At 37.3% G+C, this 22409-nt stretch overlaps 1 protein-coding gene across 2 annotated transcripts in view; it reads right to left on the reverse strand.

Annotated features, from left to right (window-relative positions):
- The window catches only part of SYTL5 (synaptotagmin like 5), a 104057-nt gene that overhangs the window by 26248 nt on the left and 55400 nt on the right, over nt 1-22409 (reverse strand). For both annotated transcript variants that reach the window (XM_021681674.1, XM_021681664.1), the window contains exons 6-8: nt 16957-17098; nt 13319-13448; nt 11542-11648 (exon numbers count right to left, since the gene is read on the reverse strand). In XM_021681674.1, the coding sequence (XP_021537349.1) occupies nt 11542-11648; nt 13319-13448; nt 16957-17098 (379 nt within the window). The remainder of the gene's footprint in view (nt 1-11541; nt 11649-13318; nt 13449-16956; nt 17099-22409) is intronic.

Below are 22409 nucleotides of genomic sequence, written 5' to 3' on the forward strand. Positions count from 1 at the left end.
CGTCGGGCCCTCTGCTCAACGGAAAGCCTGCTTCTCGCTCTCCCACTCCCCCTGCTTGTGTTCCCTCTCTCGCTGTGTCTCTGTCAAATAAATAAATAAAGTCTTTAAAAAAATAAAGTAATATTAGATTATAACTCAAAGTATAAAATAAATATCAGTATACTGATATTAATAAATGACTGAATAATAAATGGATGGAGATGAGACAAATTTCCCATGCAAAAATATTCTAGATAATTTATGTAGATATTCCATCTTTAAGAAGGTGGAACATAACTCTGTCAGTGTGGGCTGTACATAGTGACTTTGTTCCAAAGAGTACTAGATAGAAAAGTTAGAAATGAGTAACTTTATAGTGGAGAAACCTGACAAACAGTACCTCAGTCAGGTGTTCAAAGTCAGCATCAACAGTAATGTCATGTTGATAGTATGTAGTGTAAAAACAAAATGGGGCGCCTGGGTGGTACAGTCAGTTAAGCAGCCGACTCTTGATTTTGCCTCAGGTCGTGATCTCAGGGTCATGAGATCGAGCCCTGCGTCGGGTTCTGCACTCAGTGTGGAGTCTGCTTAAGATTCTCTCTCCCTCTGCCCCTCCTCTCTCTCTCTCTCTCTCTCTCAAATAAATAAATAAATAAATCTTAAAAAAGAAGCCAAAAAGAAAAACAAAAAACCAAACCAAAACAAAAAATCCCCACAGGCCCCAAATGGCATTGCTTAAGGCTGAGTCCTCAAACTAGGGCTTAATACCTCATCCAGTTGCAGTTTCAACCTCCTGCAGAAATGTAGTCTTAACCTGTCAGTCAGGAATTTCTGATGGCAACAATGAGTCTACCACTTGAGCCCTCTCCATCCCCCAAAGGAAGATGAAGTAATCTACATGATAGGACCCCTTGCTTTTTCCCCTAAGGAAAAGCTACCTTGTTTAGAACACTCCTTTTCTATTGCTAATAACTTTCTTGCCCTACCCTCCTTCATATTAAAACTTTCCATTTTGTGCACCTCCTCAGAGCTCCCCTCTTCTTCCTAGGTGAGATGCTGCCTGATTCACTAATCGTTTAATAAAGCCAATTAGATCTTCAAATTTACTCAGCTGAATTTTGATTTTTAACAGTACCCTGGGCATAATATGGTGAGAATGGCATTTTGTCACTGTGGTCTTCCTTCCAAAAATACATGACCCCTTTCTGATGAGAAAAACATGAGACAAACCCAAATTAAGGGAAAATTTTACAAAATACCTGACCTCAAAACAACAGTTAATCAAAAACAAGGAAAATCTGAGAAACTGTCACAGCCATGGGGAGCCTAAGAAGACATGACAATGAAATGTAATGCAGTATTTTGGATGGGATTCTGGAACAGAAAAGGAACGTTTGGTAAGAAACAAGGAAAACTGAATAAAGTATGGACTTTAGTTAATTTTAATATATCAATATTGGTTCATTGTCACAAATGTACCTCATAAATACAAGATGTTAATAAGACAGATTGGGTATGGGGTACATGGGAATTTTTTGTATTAAATTTTCTATAAATCTAAAACCATTCTAAAAAAAAAAAGCTTATCACAAAAATAATTGTAAACCTGCGATAAATCCAGCTTGGTCATGGTGTTTTATGTTTCCTAGACATGACTGATTACAGTTTGCTAAAATTTTGGTTAGGATGTTTCCATCTATACTCAGGAATACAATGAGCTTGTTATTTCCTTTTTCAAAATGCCTTTGTCTGCTTTTGATATCTGGTTTGCACTGGCCTCAATAATAAAGTTGGAAACACTCCTTTTTCAATTGTTTTAAAAAGTTTGTACGCTCTTATATGAGGTTTCTAGAGTAATCGAATGCATAGAGGCAGAGAGAATGGTGGATGCCAGGGGCTGGATGGATGGGGAAATGGAGATTTACTGTAACAGGTACAGAATTTCAGGGGTGCCTGGGTGGCTCAGTTGGTTAAGTGTGGACTCTTGGTCTGGACTCAGGTCAGGATCTCAGGGTCATAAGATCGAGTCCCGCATCAGGCTCCATGCTCAGCATGGAATCTGCTTGGGATTCTCTCTCCCTCTCACCCTGCCCCTCCCCCTGCTCATGTTCTAAGTAAGTAAATAAAATCTTTTAAAAAACAGGTACAGAATTTCAATTGGGAGAGATGAAAACTTTCTGGAGATGGGTGGCAGGGATGGTTGTACAATATGAATGTACTTTATGCCACAGAACTGTAGACTTAAAAATAGGTAAAATAGTGAATTTTATGTTATATATATATTTTACTACAAAAGTTTGTATAATATTTAGAATTATAATTTCCTTGAAAGTGTCATAGAGCTTATCAATAAAGTCATTTAGGTCTGATTTTTTTTTCTTTTAATTAAAAAAAAATTTTTTATTATGTTATGTTAGTCACCATACAGTACATCATTAGTTTTTGATGTAGTGATTTTTTTCTTTATGAGAAGATTTCTAACTGTTTCAGTTTTATTTATCCTGTCTGGAAATTTCAAGTTTGGGGAAATCATATTTTTATAGAAATTTATTCATTTCATCTACGTTTTCTTTTTTTTCTTTTTTTTTTTTAAGATTTTATTATTTATTTGAGAGAGAGAGGGATAGAGCACAAGCAGGGGGAGCAGCAGAGAGAGAGGGAGAAGGAGGCTCCCTGCTGAGCAGGGAGCCCGATGCGGGGCTCAATCCCAGGACCCTGGGATCATGACCTGAGCCAAAGGCAGATGCTTAACCGACTGAGCCACCCAGGCGCCCCTTCATCTAAGTTTTCAAAATTCTTGGTATATCATTGTTGATATTATATCTCTTATCTATAGTTACATTTACTTTTTCATTCATAGTATTGTTTTTGCCTTCTGTATTTTTTCCTTGATGATCTTTCCAGAGATTATTTACCTTGTTAGTTTTTTTCAAAGAACTGACATTTGTTTTGTATTTTATCTTTGTTTTATAGTTAATTTTTTTAGATTTCTATTCTTAATTATATGTTTATTTTTATTTTGAGTTTAGTGTGTAATCCTTCTAACTAAAAGTTAGATTCATAGTGAATAATTTTCACCCTTTCTTCCTCTCTCATATAAATATTTAAGGCTATATAATTTTCTCCCAAGTGAGACTTTTGCTGCATTCTTTACTTTTTTTTTTGGTAGTATTGTTATTTTCATATAGTTCTGATTGTTTTTATATGCTCATTATGATTTCTTCTTCTTTAACCCAGTAATTACTTAGTGGTGTGTTTTTACTTGGCAGATTTGTGGGATAACTTATGTTTTTGTTATTAATACCTATCATAATTGTGTCAAGGTCAGAGAACATGCTGAGTATGATTTTTAACAGAATTTAAAGTCTGAGTTGTTATGTATACATTCTCTCTCACTTCTTTGGTCTTAGCTTTATATTTATGAAGACAGCAACTTTACTAGCTATATAATCTCCTTTACTTTTTATATCCCTTGCAACAGTTCCTGGGATTTCTTTCTCCTGAGTATTTCATTTAAAACTATTTCAGTTTGAGCCTTTTTATCTTGTACCTACTGTTGTTGAAAACTCTTGATATTAATTTGATCCTTGTTCATGTGTATGTAATAGGATTTCTCTCTAGAAGATTTTTTTTTTTTTAGAATTTTCTCTTATGACTGATATTCTTAGATTTCACTATAATGTCCCTAGGTGTAAGTTGTTACTTATATCTCATCTTTGGCACTTTCCGAGAGAGACAGATTTTTCTTTACTTCTGAGACATATATCCCAATTATTTCTTCAAATAATCCCTTTTCTATATTTTTAGTCTTTTGCTCTTCTTGGGTATGCTACTGCCCAGTTGTTAGCATGTAAACTATTAGTTCTCATATTTCTTTATTTAAAAAAAGATAAAAACTTTCAAACATCCACAAAAATAGAGGAAACAGTATAATGAACCCTTGTAACTGATCATGCAACTTACAATTATTGATATATTGCCAAAGTTTTGTCAGCTACTCTCCATGTTGTTTACTTATTTCCCACAGCTTTACTGAGGTATAATTTACAAACCATAAAATTTGCCAACTCTAAGTATACACTCCAGTGACTTTTAGCAAATTTACAGTTGTGCAAACATCAACATAATCCAGTTTTAAAACATATCCATCAGCCCAATATGTTTCCTCATGCGTGTTTGCAATCAATCCCCACTCCCTTAGAAGCCATTAATTGCTTTACTTTCTCCATAGATTGGCCTTTTCCAGATATTTCATATAAATGGAATCATACAATATGTGGCCTTTTGTGCCTGGCTTCTTTAATTAAGCACTGTGTTTTTTAGGTTCATCCATCTCGTAGTATGAATCAGTACTTCATTCCTTTTTAGTACTGAATATTATTCCATTGTATGGAATACAATTATAATTTATTTATTCACCAGCTGATGGATATCTGAATTATTTCCACTCTTTGGCTATTAGGACTAATATATGTACGAACATTTGTGTGCACATCTTTGTGTGGACATAGCTTTTCACTTCTCTTTTTAAGATTTTCTTTATTTGACAGAGAGAGACACAGCGAGAGAGGGAACACAAGCAGAGGGAGTGGGAGAGGTAGAAGCAGGCTTCCCGCTGAGCAGGGAGCCCGATGCGGGGCTTGATCCCAGGACCCTGGGATCATGACCTGAGCCGAAGGCAGACGCTTAATGACTGAGCCACCCACGCACCCCTATATGTTTTACTTTTTAAAGATACTACCAAACTTTTATTCCAGAGTGTCTGTACCATTTTACCTTCCTAAACAGCAGTGTAGAAGGGCTTCAATTTCTGTACATCTTTGCAGATGTCCTGTCTTTTTGCTTATAACCATTCTAGTAGGTATTAAGTGATATCTCATTGTGGTTTTAATAGTTCATTTCTCTAATTAATGATGCATCTTTTCACATGGTTATTTAATATTTATAAATCTCCTTTGGCAAAATATCTATTCAAATCTTTTACACATTATCTAGTAGGATTATTTGTCTTTTTTATATTGATTGTAGGGGTTCTTTATATATTCTAGCTACAAGTTCTTTTTCAAATATATGATTTGCAAATATTTTACTCAAGTCTATGGCTTGTCTTTTCATCTTTTTATGTTTTCTTCTGAGTTTATTTTTTGTCTTTTCATTTTTATAATGATGTCTTTTGAGATACAAAAATTTTAAACTGGTAAAATTTATCATTTTTTTTCTTGAATGTATCATGCATCATACATTTGGTATCCTATCTAAGAATTCTTTGCCTAACTTGAAGTCTTAAAGATTTTCTCCTAGGTTTCATTTTAGAAATTTTATAGTTTTAGTTTTTACATTTAGGGATATAATCCATTTTGAGTCAGTTTTTATTCATGGTGTGTGTTTTGGGGTTTGTTTGTTTTATGGCATATGGATATCCAATTGTCCTATCATGATTTGATGAAAAGATCCTTTCCTCATTGAATTGTCAAAAATCAACTGACTAAAAATATAAGGGCTTGTTTCTGGACTCTCAATTATATTCTTTTGATTGCCTATGTTTATGCCAATACTGCACTATACTGATTACTTAGCTGTATGCAAAGTTTTGAAATCTACTAGAGAAAGTCTTCCAACTTTGTTCTTTGAAATTTGTTTTCTTATTCTGGATCCTCTGCATTTCCATATAAATTTTAGAATCAGCATGTCTATTTCCACAAGCTAGCCTGCTTAGATCTTAATAGGGTTTGTGTTGAGTTTATAGATTCATTTGGAGAGAATATTGAATCTTCTAATCCATGCACATACAATGTCTATTTATTTAGACTTCTTTAATTTAGCTCAGCAATATTTTTCTAAATTTCAGTACAACTGTCTTATAGTTTTTTGACAATTTTATTCCTAAGTATTTTATTCTTTTTCATGCTATTCTTAATGGAATTATATTAATTTCATTTCAGATTGTTCATTGCTGATATACAGAAATACAATTGATTTTTGTATTTTGATCTTATATCTTACAACCTTGGTGAACTTACTAGTTCTAGTAATATTTTTCTAGAGTCTTTAGGATTTCCCACATACAGAATCATGTCAACTGCATATAAAGCAGTTATTACTTCTTTCTTTCCAATGAGATGCCTTCCTTCCCTTTGTTCTATTTCCTCCTTTTTATTTTTCCTTTTTACTTTCTTTTCTTTTTCCCCTTCCTTACTGCATTGGCTAGAAGCTCCTGTAAAATGATGAAGGTGGGGGCGCCTCGGTGGCTCTGTCGTTAAGCGTCTGCCTTTGGCTCAGGTCATGATCCCAGGGTCCTGGGATCGATTCCCACATAGGCTCCCTGCTCAGTGGGAAGCCTGCTTCTCCTTTTCCCACTCCCCCTGCTTGTGTTCCTGCTCTCGCTGTCTCTCTCTCTGTCAAATAAATAAATAAAATCTTAAAAGAAATGATGAAGGTGATAATCTTTCCGCCTTGTTCCTGCACTGGGGGGGAAAGCATTTTTTTTTTTTTTTTTTTGCCATCATGTATGATGTTAACTGTAGGAATTTTGTAGATGCCCTTTATTAGACTAAGAAAGTTCACTCCTATTTTTTCGAGTTTTATTATAGGTGTTGAATTTTGTCAAATGCTTTTTCTGCATCTATTGAGATGATATGGTTATTGTCTTTTATTATATTGATATGCTGTATTACAGTAATTTATTTTTTAAATGCTAAATCAATCTTGCATCTATGGAATAAATCCCACTTGGTTATGGCGTGCAATCCTTTTTTGTTACTGGACTTAGTTTTCTAATACTTTATAAATGGTTTTTCCATCTGTATTCATAATGGATATTATTCTGTAGTTTTCCTTTCTTACAATGTCTTTCTCTAGCTTTGGTGTCAAGGTAATGCTGGCTTCACAAAATGAGTTGGGAAGTAATTTTCTGAGTAAGTTTATGAAGAATTGATATTATTTCATTTTCAAATATGTGATAGACTTCACCAATGAAGCAATTTATCCCTCAGCATTTCTTTAGGGGAAGATTTTAAATTACTAATTTAATATCCTTTGCTTTTAGATTTGTTTGAGAAAGAGAGCACACACATGCAAGTGTGTGGGGGGGGAGGGGCAGAGGGAGAGAGAGAATCTCAAGCAGACTCCCTGGTCAGCATGAAGCTTGATGCAGGGCTCAATCTCACAACCCTGAGATCATGACCTGAGCCGAAATCAAGAGTCAGATGCTTAACCAACTGAGCCACCCAGGCGTCCCATTTAATTCAATATCTTTTTAAATTAAGTATAACTAACATACAGTGTTATATTAGTTTAAGGTATATGATATAATGATTCAACAATTCCAAGTATTTCTCAGTGCTCAGCAAGTTAAGTGTACTCTTAATCCCCTTTATTTCATCCATCCCCCCTCCACCCCGTCTGCTCTGGCAATAACCAGGTTGTTCTCTGTATTTATAGGTCTACTTATGCTTTTTGTTTGTTTATTCATTTCTTTTTAGATTTCACATATAAGTGAAATCATAAGGTATTTGTCTTTCTCAGACTTATTTCATGTAGATTTATACCCTCTGGGTCCATCCATGCTGTTGCAAATGGCAAGATTTCATTCTTCTTTAAGGCTGAGTACTGTTCCGTTGTATATATATACCACATCTTCTTTATCTACTCATCTATGGATGCACACTTAGACTGCTTCAATAGCTTGGCTATTGCAAATAGTGCAGTGATAAATATAGGGGTGCATATATCTTTTCAAATTAATGTTTTTGTTTTATTTAGATAAATACCCAATAGTGGAATTACTGGATTAGATGATGATTCCATTTTTAAATTTTTGAGGACCTGTCATACTGTTTTCCACAGGCGCTTCATCAATTTGCATTCCCACCAACAGTGCATGAGGGTTCCTTTTTCTCCACATCTTCATCAACACTTGTTATTTCTTGTCTTTTTGATTTTAGCCATTCTGACAGGTGTAAAGTAATAGCAGATTGTGGTTTTAATTTGCCTTTCTCTGATGCTTAGTGATGTTGAGCATCTTTTCAAGTGTCTGTTGACAATCTGTATGTCTTCTTTGGAAAAAATATTTATTAAGGTCCTCTGCTCACTGTTTAATTGGATTGTTTTTTCCTCAGTGTTGAGTTGTATAAGTTCATTACATATTTTGGATATTAACCCCTTAATGGATAAATCATTTGCAAATAGTTTTTTTTTTTTTTTTTTTTTTTGGTTGATGGTTTCCTTTGTGGGACAAAAGCTTGTTATTTTGGTGTGGTCCCAATAGTTTAATTTTACTTTTGTTTCCTTTGCTGGAGGAGACACATCCAGAAAAATGTTTCTACAGCTGATGTGAAAAAATTACCGTATGTTTTCTACTAGAAGTTTTATGGTTTCCGGTCTCACATTTAGGCCTTTCATCCCTTTTGAGTTTATTGTTATGTATGCTGTAAGAAAGTAGTCCAGTTTCATTCTTTTGCATGTTGTTGTCGAGTTTTCCCGCATCATTTCTTGGAAAGACTGTCTTTTCCCCCTGCATATTCTTGCCTCCTTTGTAATAGATTAATTGACCATATAAGCATGGATTTATTTCTGGGCTCTCTATTCTGTTCCATTGATCTCTGTGAATATTTTTGTGCCAGTACCATACTGTTTTGATTATTACAGCTTTGAAGTATAGCTTGAAACCTGGGATTGTGATGCCTCCAGCTTTGTTCTTCTTTTTCAAGATTGCTTTGGCTATTTGGGGTCTTTGGTGGTTCCATATGAATTTTAGGGTTATTTGTTCTAGTTCTAGTGAAAAATGTTGTTGGTATTTTGATAGGGATTGCATTAAATCTGTAGATTACTTTGGGTAGTAGGGACATTTTAACAATATATGTTCTTCCAATGCATAAGCATTGAATATCTTTCCATTAGCTTATGTCCTCTTCAGGTTCTTTCATCACTGTTTATATAAGTTTTCAGAGTATATGTCTTTCACCTTTTTGGTTAAGTTTATTTCTACGTATTTTATTCTTTTTGGTGCAATTGCAAACGGGATCATTTTCTTCATTTCTCTTTTTGCTACTTCATTATTAGTGTACAGAAATGCAACAGATTTTTGTGTATTAATTTTATATCTTGTGACTTTACTGAATTCATTTATCAGTTCTAATAGTTTTTTGGTGGAGTCTTTAGGGTTTTCTATATACAGTATCATGTCATTTGCAAATAGTGCAAGTTTTACTTCTTCCTTACCAATTTGGATGCCTTCTGTTTCTTTATGTTGTCTGATTGCTGTGGCTAGGGCTTCCAGTACTATGTTGAATAAAAGTGGTGAGAGTGGACATCCTTGTCTTGTTCCTGATCTTGGAGGAAAAGTTCTCAGGCTGATGTTAGCTCTAAGTTTTTTCATAAATGGCCTTTATGTTGAGATATGTTCCCTCTAACCCCCCTTAGTTCAGTTTTTATTATGAATGGATATTGTACTTTGTCAAATGCTTTTTCTACATCTACTGAGATGATCATATTTTTTTCCCTTCTCTTGTAAATGTGATGTATCATGTTCATTGATTTGTGAATACTGAACCACCCTTGCATCCCTGGAATAAATCCCACTTGATGGTGGCGAAAGATTTTTATTTTATTTTTTAAATATTTTACTTATTTATTTGACAGAGAGAGAGACAGCAAGAGAGGGAACACAAGCAGGGGGAGCGGGAGAGGGAGAAGCAGGCTTCCTGCCCAGGAGGGAGCCCAGTGCGGGGCTCCATCCCAGGACCCTGGGATCATGACCTGAGCTGAAAGCAGACGCTTAAAGACTGAGCCACCCAGGCACCCCGCAGATGATTTTTTAAATGTATTGTTGGATTCAGTTTACTAATATTTTATTGAGGATTTCTGCATCTATGTTCAGCAGAGATATTGGCCTACAGTTTTATTTCTTCATCATGTCTTTATCTAGTTTTGATATCAGCATAATGCTGGCCTTACAGAATGAATCTGAAAGTTTTCCTCCTCTTCTATTTTTTGGAAATTTTGAGATGAATAGGTATGAACTCTTCTTTAAATATTTGGTAGAATTCACCTGTGAAACCATCTAGTTCTGGACTTTTGTTTGTTGGGAGTTTTTTGATTACTGATTCAATTTCATTGCCACTAAATGGTCTATTCAAATCTTCTATTTTTTCCTGATACAGTTTTAGTGTTGAAGTCCTGTAACTTTTGCTTATCTAGGAAACTATCTCTTTTTCAATTCTGAATAACTCTGCTAGGTATTCTTGGTTGTAGTTTTTTTTTTTTTTTTTTTCCCTTCCAGCACTTTGAATATATCATGCCACTTCCTTCTGACCTGGAAAGTTTCTGATAAAAACTCAGGTGATAGACTCATGGTGTTTCCCTTGTATTTAAGTATTTTCTCTTGCTGCTTTTAAAATTCTGTCTTTATCACTATTTTTTGCCATTTTAATTATTATGTGTCTTGATGTGGACTTCCTTGGGTTGATTTTATTGGAGACTCTCTGTGCCTTTTGTATTTGGTTGTGTGTTTCCTTGCCCAGATTGGGTAAGCTTTCAGCTATTATTTCTTTAAATAAGTTTCCTGCCCCCTTTTCTCTCTTTTTCTTCTGGGATCCCTATAATGTAAATGTTATTATGCTTAATGATAGTGCTGAGTTCCCATAAGCTATTTATTATCATTTTGTATTATTCTTTTTTCTTTTTGCTGTTCAGCTTGATTGCTTTCCATTACCCTGTCTTCCAGATTGTTGATTTGTTCTTCTGCATATTCTAATTTGCTGTTGATTCCCTCTAGTGCATTTTTAATGTCAGTTATTGAGTTCTCAGGAACAGTTTAATAACATTGGAATTAGCTGTTCTTTAAAGGTTGAACAGAAGTAAGCTTTGAAACCATTCGATCTTATAGCCCTCCCCCACCCCTGCTTTCTGTGGTGGATTTAAAAAATACTTCCCAGGTTTCTTTACTCTAGTAAATAACACTGAGTTTTAGAACTAAGTTTCCTGGCTTGCTTAGGAAAATTACATTAATGTCATTTAACATGTGTCTTATATCTTTCTTCTAAGGAGTTCAAATTGCATTATAGCAATTACAGAAATCAGAATCAAGATATTAGAACTGGGAGGAACCTTAAAAATAATCTAACTCAACCTTCTAATTTCATAAATGAGTTCACATAAACATTAATTTTCACATAATTTAGTTTGTTAAGAAGGTAGTTTATTAGGGGTAACTTCAGACATAGAAATGTTCATATAAGCTATACAGTCAGCTAAGTCTAGTAATATTTGGTTTAGGAAATGTTGGGATCTTTCACTTTCCAGGTTTAGATTAAATGATGTTAAGCCAGGAACTGAAATTCCCAACAGGTATTTTTTTTTTAGTGAAAATCTTCACTCATTATCCTGATTACCAGTTAGCTTTTCTAAGTCATTCTTTAGTTGTTTTTATATATTGAATGTGAAGACTAATAGCAATGGATTATCCTGTATCTTTACTTTATTCTCATCTAAACGTGGAAAGGTTTGGAACAAGACTGTGCCCTTTCCTCATGATCATTAGACTTTCTTCCACATCCAACTTACCAAGTCTTTGTCTAAAGCCCCAGGGACAGACTTGCTTCTTATGTTTGCAGTATTCTCTAAGTCTTCTGGAAAGGACCCAGTCAGATCTAACTCAGATCGACTCCGGTCTGGAGGAATGAAGAGAGGAGAGATATGAATCAGCTTATTTTGTTAGAAGATTTCAGTTTTCATTGCAAATGTTTTATCTTTATTCCCATTCTTTCTAGGCACAGGGCATAGGGTGTCATGAAAGCAACAGTCAGAGTCAATAACTTCATGCTGTTTATACTAACGTGCTTCTCTTTTTTCTTAGTGTTTTGAAATTTTCTTGAATTGCATTACCAACAGTGTGTTCATTTCATCTTTGATTAAAGGAAGCTAAATGTTCTATTGTAAAATGCAAATTTTTAAACTAAGTTTCCTGTTTTTCTCATAGACTGAAAAACTCTCATTGAATGGGGCCTTAAAATATAATGAGCCCATAGAAAAAAATAAAGCGTGAATCATTCTTGATTTATATACTTAGAGAATTCACTGTGTTTTCATATCTGACATAAAATGCTATTAAATGATATAGCAACTTTCTTTCATACGAAAAGGGAGCGGCTATAGGTAAACTGAGAAGAAGTTCTATTTCTCTGGGCACCAGAACATTCTTTCATCAGAGGAACATCTTGCTTTTAAAAACATAATTTGAAGAACAATGCACAACTCAGTCATGCTGTGGACAACTTACTAAGACACAGGTTACTTACACAGAACAGTTCTATATCAAAGTCCTACTGAGATACAGTTGCTTATAATGAGAAACATTAAAGAGAGCAATCACATACTTGAGTTTGAAATGGTAAATTAAATAATGCAGAAGTACTTAGGACAGTGCCTGACACAGAGTATGTACTCAATAAACAGGAGCTGTTGACTAGAAGTAGTAGCAAAACGATCTATGAGGTGGGCTTCTATATTAGTTTAAAATTTTTCTTTTAACGGGAGAACCAATCTTGTCATCCTGAACAAAATGCAACAATAACTACATATATTTAGAAAATGCTTTGGGAGTTTCCTGACCAGAAAGACTCCCCAACTCAGCATACAGAATACAGCCTCAGGCTTTATGCAAATATCATTAGGTAAGTTACCTTTCTCTTGTTGAGGGTTTTGTCATGATTTTAATTCGACGCAGGGGACATAAGCTTCATAACTATGGCAAATTTCTCTAAAGAATTTTCTTATTTATAGGTAATAAAATTACAACACAAATAATACCTGCTTCCCAGGGTTGTTGTTGTGAAGAAGTGAAATGATATACCGTATTTGAATGTACCATACAAACGAAAAGGGTTGTTATTAATACCTTAATGCTGCTTGCAAATAACTTTTTATTTAAACCACAGGATAATTAATCTGTCTGGATATAGGGCATTTATGACCACCATGTCAAATGAACTATCATTTCCTTGAATTCTGGGAAAGTGCCTGTATCTTTCCATCAAATGAACCAATTATATTTCCTACACTCCTGTACTGACGTTTGGTATAGCTCTGAACAGTGGTGGTGATGACTGACAAGTGTATACACTTAATAAATGGATTTTGCATGAATGCAAGAGGCTCAGGGCATTCATTACCTGGGTCCACATTTAAGCTGTTCTTATGGAACGGGCGTACATGATGGGTCAAAGAACAAACGGTTATTTTCTAAAACATGAAACATTCATTTAATGTCACACAAGGCAGTTAATTTCAAATGATTTAGTCATTTAAAAAAAAAAAGAGTAATCATGCTGTAAATACCTACCTGAGGAGAGGGAGATCTCAGACACTGCGATGGAAGGTGTACCAGAAACGTTTCTGCGATGACTCTTTGGGAGGTCCTCGTACGTGCTTTCAATGGCAGCCAAATCCACGGAATTTTCAAAACCATGTTCCTTCTCACAAAGTAAAAATGAAAAAAAAAAACATTATAATGACTGTAATTTACTTTAAAAGGCTCCCATATGAATATACTTCAGTATAACCATATTTGTGTTGTATTTCTCTTTAGGAGCTAGTTGACATTTGGGGGGGATCCTCATCAGGAGTCCATATAACTCTAAAGCTTACTATCAATAATTGCTCTATAAAATCTATACCAAGAGGTTTGTTAAGTAGCACAAAAGTTCAAAATAATTCTTCATTCACAAAATTGTGTGTGTTCTCCAAATGGTTGGCAAGAAAGATGATATAAGTACTTCCAATCTTACATGAACTCTATATAAGAATCTGGCTAGCTTCACATCCCCAGAGTAATACTCAAGCTTAGTACTCTGTTTGGTCCTATGTTTATCCCCACTCTCAACACCCTGTTTCCTCAACCACCCCCTACCTCCTCTACCCCCATTTAACAGAAGACCATGATCCACAATCCAGGTTAACACATGGCATAGAAGGGCCCCCAGGATACTGCCCCAGCCTTGGGCCAGAGTCCGGCTGATTGCTCAGTGCCTCAGCCATATCAGTTACTAAATATTTTGAATATCATTCCTTGTTAGGTTGCCAAGAAGTAAGGGTAATCATCAACTATCCATGCACTTTTCTGGCTATTGAACAGTACCACTTGCTGAGCTTGGTATAAATATTTATGAAATTTTAATTATGCCTTTTACCTTATCAGCAAGTACAATTCAGACTATAAGTATTGAAAGAAATCTTCTATTATTATTCAATCTGTCTGAATGCATTTTGGCTTTTCCTTAAAAATATTTATATAGAATCTGCTCATAGCCTCTGCTTTTTTTTTAAGTTCGTGATTTATTTTTCTGAAGTTGCATTATAGGAAGAGTTGATATTTTAAATAAATATTTAGTTTTTATATTCAGTATGTAGATATTGACTAGTTTTATTGAAGTTCACAGAGAATATTAGTTTCAGGTAGATAACATAGTGATTCAACAATTGTATACAGTATGCAATGCTCACCACAATAAGTGTGGTCACCATCTGTCAGCATACAATGTTATTACAATATTATTGACTCTATTCCCTATCCTCTACTTTTCATCTCCATGACTTATTTATTTTATAACTGGAAGTTTGTACGTCTTAACCCCCTTCATCTATTTCACCCATCCCCTCATTCCCCTCTCCTCTGGCAACCACCCCTCTGTTCTCTAATATACACGAGTCTGTTTCTGGTTTTGTCCCAGTTTGTTCATTTATTTTGACTTTTATATTCCACATGTAAGTGAAGTTATATGGTATTTGTCTTTCTCTGTCTGACTTACTTCCCTTAGCATAATACCCTCTAAGTCCATCTAGTGTTGTCACAAGTGCTATGATCTCATTCTTTTTTATGGCTAAGCAATATTCCATTGTGTGTGTGTGTGTGTGTGTGTATACATACCACATCTTTTTTTTTTTTTTTTAAAGATTTTATTTATTTATTTGAGAGAGAGAATGAGATAGAGAGAGAGAGCATGAGACAGGGGAGGGTCAGAGGGAGAAGCAGACTCCCTGCCGAGCAGGGAGCCCGATGTGGGACTCGATCCCGGGACTCCAGGATCATGACCTGAGCCGAAGGCAGTCGCTTAACCAACTGAGCCACCCAGGCGCCCATACCACATCTTCTTTATCCATTCATCTATCAGTGGACATTGGGGTCGCTTCCATATCTTGGCTATTGTAAATAATGATACAATATACATAGGGGTGCAGATACCTTCTTGAATTTAGTGTTTTGGTTTTCTTTGGGTAAACACCCAGTAGTGGAATTACTGGATCATATGGTAGTTCTACGCTTAATTTTTTTGAGAAACCTCCATAATGTTTTCCACAATGGTTGTACCAATTCGCACTCCCACCAACAGTGCACAGCATTCACAACCTCCCCTTCTATCTCCTTGTTCCAAAGCCTAGTTTCTCACCTGCAGTAAGACAATGGCATCCTGGGTGCCTGGGTGGCTCAGTTGGTTAAGCGACTGCCTTCGGCTCAGGTCATGATCCTGGAGTCCCGGGATCGAGTCCCACATCGGGCTCCCTGCTCGGCGGGGAGTCTGCTTCTCCCTCTGACCCTCCCCCCTCTCATGTCCTCTCTCTCTCTCATTCTCTCTCTCAAATAAATAAATAAAATCTTAAAAAAAAAAAAAAGACAATGGCATCCTAACTGGCCTCCCGGCTTCTCCACTGTTTCCCCTACAAATGCTTCTCAGCACAGCCCCCAGGTCCCGTGTAAAGAGAAGCCACATCCTCTGCCCATTTTTCAATTGGATTTTTTGGTTTTTGGCTGTTGAGTTGTATAAGTTCTTTATATATTTTGGATTAAGGAGTACACTTATCATGATGAGCACTGGGTGATGATCAGAATTGTTGAATCACTGTCTTGTACACCTGAAACTAATACTACACTGTATGTTAACTATGCTGGAGTTTTAAAAAAAACTTAATAAAAACAGAAAAACAAAAAAAAATGACCAAAAAATGACAAAAAAGAAAAGCCACACCTGCTCAAAACCCTCCAACTGTCCTCACCTTATTCCAACTAAATGTCAAAATGCATATAGTAGTCTGGTCCTGTTACCTCTCTGAGCTCACTTCCTAGTCCTCCTCCCTCTATTCACTCACAACAGCCATAGTGGCCTTCTTGTTCTTCCTTGAACATACCAGGCATGTTCCCACTTCAGAGTCTTAGCGCTCGCTGTTTCTCCGGGGGCATTAAAAATATTTTAGACGCTGGTTGAACAAGGGCACTAACCATTGAAGATGGAGGCCAGCCATAAGTAATTGGAACAGCCTTCCCTGTATGTGTACCTGCTGAATATCGATGCTGTCCCTGCCCGAAGGGGCACCTTGCTACAGACTCCTGCATGGCGAAACCTTTCACTTACTACAATCTTTGCCTGACTAGGACCAAGACTTCTTAAATATAGATGTCAGCTACATGTATGGAGTTTCCTGCTTAACCAAAATATCTAGATGCTCATTCGTTCAAAAGGACAACTTCCACATTCATATATATTTTATGTATAATGCAATTTAAGTGTTCGTTACGTGTTGATCCTGAATTTTAGCAGTTTTATAGAACGAAAAACTATTAAAAAATTTCAAGACTCTACTTTTCCCGATTTAAATCAGTCTGGAAAATGTCTAGTACAGTCAACTTCTGAATATCTTGACAAATAACATGGAGGATCAAAAGCAGAGACTTCTAAACATGATTTCTGCTTTGTTTAAACCATATAACCACCACCTTTGAACCTGCTCCTTCCCTTTGCTTCACACTTCTGGCTTCCCACCAGGAGCTAAGGATGTAGGAGGTTCAGTCCTGATAAAGACATTTCTACAACTAAATAGCATAAACAGCACGCTTCGAGATACAGAGAACTCAAACCCAACCGGGCCATGATTCATGGTGAGGTCAAGCCTCAGAAGCTGGGGGTCCTTTCCCATTTGGGTACTTACTCTAATGCTGACTGAGGTCACACTGTATGTGCTTGGGGCTGGTGACCTCTGAGTGACGGGGGTCACACCGCTGCTCCGGCTACTCTTCGGGGTTGCGGGGCCAGCTTCCTGGTCATTCAGATCTGATGAACCACTGCTTCCCCTAAATGAGAGAAAGAATATTCTGACTTTAACAAGATGAGCAGCTACCATGTCGCTTTCTTCCTCGAAGACTCACTAGGTTCAACCCCATCTGTCTGACTCCAGGGTTTTTGTAATTGAGCTTGGCCCTACCTTTCCACCTTTATTTCCCACTCTTCACCAGCATTCTCTCAGCCCGGACAGGGTCCTTGCTGTCCTCTCAACTCACTACACTCGTGGCTCCTGCTTCTGCATCTACCTCTAAGGCTTTTGCTCACGTTCTCTCCCCCTGATATGCTCTATTTGCCACTCCCTGTTTATCCAAATCTTCCCCACCTTTCAGGGCCCAGCTGAAGTCCAGCCTCCGCCATCAGGACTTTCCTGACATTTGCAAGCCTTGTCAACCTCTGCTCTGCTCAATTCTTATTGACTTACAGTCTTTGCCAAACTGTGTAGTCCTTGACTACAGGATGTCTTATTTGGCTCCCCACGTGATCCACATATGTGGGCCTTGGTGCTTCTTTTCAACCTAAACTCCCTGGGGACAGAGTTCATATTTACCATGATAACTCCACTACCTTCATATTGCATTGGTACAAAGGAAGCACTCAGTACATGTTTAATCAAAGAGTGGAAATTATGTTGTATTTCTCTGTGTTGTTTCAGTGCCTGACTCATGGTGCACATTTAATAAATGTGGCGTAAAAATAATGACATTTGGTAAATGGGCTTGGCTCACTTTGTTTGCTAACACTGATTCAATCCCATTCAATAATGATTAATAAAAAAAATAGCTCCTGTCCTTGAGGTGAACACAATTTTCTCATTACATGGAGTTTCATAAGTAAGTGTCGATAAAGTAGAGTTTAAGAGAAGTGTTTTTTCTATTTTATTCTTTATCCTTGGTGAGTACAAAATACACTAAGTGGTAAAATAGAAGGCTTTGTGAATTTCCCTCTTTTATTTACTATTTAATAAGTTATAAGTGCATCTATGATAATAAACATTTTACTGTTTAAAGCCTCACAATGATAGTTAATAGTGATTAGAACTTACAGTCGAGCCAATCAAAAGATATGCAAAAGAACAGAGAAAGGGTTTTTTTTTTTTTTTTTAAAGAATGTCTGACTGTGCACATGACATTACTGGAAGACAAATCTGGCAGGAGAAAGAACTGGCATTGATCACCACAGCTATCAACTACAGCTCGTAAGTTTTTCAAGACTGTGCGCCAGAGAAGCCACTGAACTCAAATCAAATATGCCCTGATACGACTAGCTACCACCACCCTCCATAATTATGCAAACAGAAGCTACGTTTACTGAGTATTTTCTAGGCGTTTGACACTCTCCATTCTCCAAATTCCCTGTTAAAAAATACCAATAGTCTGGGACGCCTGGGTGGCTCAGTCAGTTAAGCGTCTGCCTTCAGCTCAGGTCATGATCCCAGGGTCCTGGGATCGAGTCCCGCATCGGGCTCCCTGCTCCGCGGGGAGCCTGCTTCTCCCTCTGCCTCTGCCTCTCTCTCTCTCTATCTCTCATGAATAAATAAAAAAAATCTTAAAAAAAAAATACCAATAGTCTTCTTTTAAAGATGAGAAAACTGAGTCTTGGAGAGGTTAAGCAATTATTCCATAAATTCACACATGTGTCTGTGTCCACACACAACACACACCACCACTACCACGCTCTCACACAGTTAGTATGTAGTAAAGTCACGATAAAAACTGAGACCTGCCTGCTTACCCAAAGCTTGTACTCATTCCAGTTGCTCATAATGCTTACTCAGCATTTCACTAAGATCAAACTGATACAACCAGGCAGGTTCTACATTGATAGAAGGCGCTATCATGCAGAAAATAATCCAAGGATCAGAGAGCTGGGAGTTAGTTTCTTGGAATCTGATTAAGAGAACTAAAAATCTCTGGGTAGCATTCTTTGTTTCATTTCTTTATTTGAGAGAGAGAGAAAGAGAAAGCATGAGAAGGGGGAGGGTCAGAGGGAGAAGCAGACTCCCCGCTGAGCAGGGAGCCCGATGTGGGACTCGATCCCAGGACCCCGGGATCATGAACCGAGCCGAAGGCAGACGCTTAACTGACTGAGCCACCCAGGTGCCCCTAGGTAGCAGTCTCTGGCTTCTTCTGCTAGAGATGGCACTCTGAATTAACTGTAGATTGCTTAGGAGGGGTCTAGGATTGTGTCTTGATTCTGATCACAAGAGAATGTAAAGTTTTGTGATTAAGTAAATTGATAGAATTTGAAATTATAAGCTCCTTGGTAAATTTCCTGAGCCCTCCTCCCTGAGGGGCTACACTTCTACACTTGTCAACAGTTAAACCATCCAAGTGATTTTGCTCATCTCAAAAGTCCTACGTAGAAAGGCTTTAGAGACCTACCCAGTAATGCTGTGCTATGACAGTAAGTTCTCTACTCTCAGAACAATGTTACCACAAAGATCTCTCTCCCTACTATTTTAGGTAAAATCTCCTTGAAAAAAAGAAAGGATAGACATGAATCTCTCAGAAATGAGCCAAGAAGTTATGATCCAAAGGGACTCAGGCAGATATACTGCTTGGGCCTGTCCTAAAGGTTCTCCTTGACCCAGGTGGTTTTGAAAAAGTCCGCATCATGGATCGGCTTTGCTGGAACCAAAAGTCCTACTTATGTAGAAGCTCTGGCAGAAGTTGATTAATTGTGGTGATGACATTCAAAAGGCTATCCTGTAATAAGAAAAAAATTCTTATGACTATAAGTCAGCTACTGGAAATTGTTGCTGGAATCATTATCTCAAAAATGACATATAATTTCACATTTGTCCCTGATATTTACTGTGAGCTTCTCAGAAATATTTTCCTCTCAGCTGGTTGTTTCAGTTTGTTAGACTAAAAAAGATTTAGCCTAATGAAGCAGAATATCATAAATATTTGGATGCCAAATCTTTTAGATGTTATATAAAACATGACATGAAATACATACATCTTTGCCACTTAAATAGGAAGAGGATAAAGCCTTCCTCAAGTCTAAATTCAACAAGTGTAAAGGTCAATTAAGAAAGAGCTACTTTTTGGGCAGAGGACCTGAATAGACATCTTCACAAAGAAGACATACAGATGGTCAACAGACACATGAAAAGATGCTCACCATCACTCATCCTCAGAGAAATGCAAATCAAAACCACAATGAGATCTCACCTCAGATCTGTCAGAACTGCTAGAATCAAAAAGACAAGAAATAGCAAGAGTTGGTGAGGATGTGGAGAAAAGGGAACCCTCGTGCACTATTGGTGAAATGTAAATAGGTGCAGCCACCGTGGAAAACAGTATGGAGGTTCCTCAAAAAATTAAAAGCTGAACTACCGTATGATTCAGTAATTCCACTACTGGGTATTTACCCAAAGAAAATAAAAACACTAAGTCAAAAAGACATATGCACCCTTATGTGTACTGCAGCATTATTTACAATAGCCAAGACATGGAAGCAGCCCCAATGACCACTGATAGATGAAAGGATAAAAAAGATGTGGTATGTACACAATGGGATATTATTCAGCCATAAAAAAGAATGAGATCTTGTCATTTGTGACAACAGAGATGGACCTAGAGGGTATAATGCTCAGTGAAATAAGTCAGTCAGAAAAACAAAAATAGGGCGCCTGGGTGGCTCAGTCGTTAAGCGTCTGCCTTCGGCTCAGGTCATGATCCCAGGGTCCTGGGATTGAGCGCCACATCGGGCTCCACGCTCAGTGGGGAGTCTGCTTGTCCTTCTCCCTCTCCCTCTGCTCCTCCCCCTGCTTGTTCCTTGTGTTCTGTTCCTCTGTTTCATTCTTTGTTCACCTGGCCAAGTCCTCCTTGTCCCTTAAAACTGCTTAGAGGTCATCTCCATGAAGCTTCCCTGAATCCTCTGAAAGGATAAACGCCTCTCTCTGGTTTTTCCATAGCCACAGAACATCTTTTTAACATGATACAGTATTGTCTTGAAATTATTTGGTTGTCCCAATCTTCCCTGACAAAGTTTGAGAAGTTCGTGAAGGGGTAGAATGGTATCATGGTCTAAACACTTCCACATTTAATTACCATTTGGAATACAGTACTAAGTCAATAATGTGGACAGAACCATATGTTGAATTTATCTGTATAAATAAAATTCATAGATGAGCAAGTCATATACCTCTACTCTTCAGTGAAGAAGAAAGGCCATTATTGTATCTTAGTGACCCTGAGAAAGTACATATCACACAATACACCTGAGTGAAAAAGAATTATTATACTGGAGGAGAGAAATGTGTTAAGTTTAGTTCATTGAAACAGAACACGTTAGGGCAGTGAATCTTTGGGAAAAGACTGGAGAAACAGATAAGATAGCAAGGAGGTGTCTTTGGGCTTACAATCATTTGACCACAAGAATGAGGCAAGTCAAGAACCCAGCTGTGATCCAACCAAAGTATAACATCAGGAGTCTGGCTGAACTACCAAGTCTCTCTAACTCCTAACATTACTGTCAGTATAAAAGGGAAAGTCACACGTCTATAAAGTAAACAGAAATCAGGGGTGGAGCAACTGGTGGTCTAACAAACTGCACCTTTGGAGGAGGGACGAGAGTGGTTTGGGAGGGATGCTGTAGCAGACAGCAGCGCCCCCACCTGTTTCCCCTCAGCCCTCATCTCTACCCGCAGAATCCTGCTTACCGGGAACACCCACAACCCTATGCCCGAAGACTTTTTTGCATCACCAGAGCATGGAGTGCCTGTGTGCAGAACAAGTCCCAAGTGCCAGAGAGTTGGTGCCCTAGAATTAGTCCTCAACCAGTGATTAACAGGGAGCTGGTGTATACATACCCCGGATTCCCAGTCTCATGACTGGATAATTCTGAGGTGTGTTGTACACTGTTTCCGACAGTTGTCCACTGAGGTTGAGCTCTGGTTGCCCACAGAGGTAACTGGCTTAATGACACCCTCTTTTTGGCTTCCTTTCCTTCCCTGGATCACTTCCCCACGCCCCTTGGGTTTCCAAGACCACATCCTAAATAAATCACCTGCTCTTGAATCCTTATTTCAGGGTCTGTTCTGGGGGAACCCAAATCAAGGTAGGTGTGTATGGTGGGCAAAGGATGAGTAAAAAGGGATGATGTGAGGTATAAACAGAAGTTTCTAGCTGAAGACATGTATGGCAACTCCGGACCTCATGTTACTCCCACTGATATGGTCACAGTCTAAGTAAACACTCTTGTGAATCTGATATGCTTGCCATATTCTCCAATGTGATGACAGAAATGCTGCTAAGAAACAGCATCATCCTTCATCCATTTTTTACTGAACAGAGTGAATTTTAACTTCAA

This window comes from Neomonachus schauinslandi, chromosome X, assembly GCF_002201575.2.
Source record: "Neomonachus schauinslandi chromosome X, ASM220157v2, whole genome shotgun sequence".
NCBI lineage: Eukaryota > Metazoa > Chordata > Mammalia > Carnivora > Phocidae > Neomonachus > Neomonachus schauinslandi.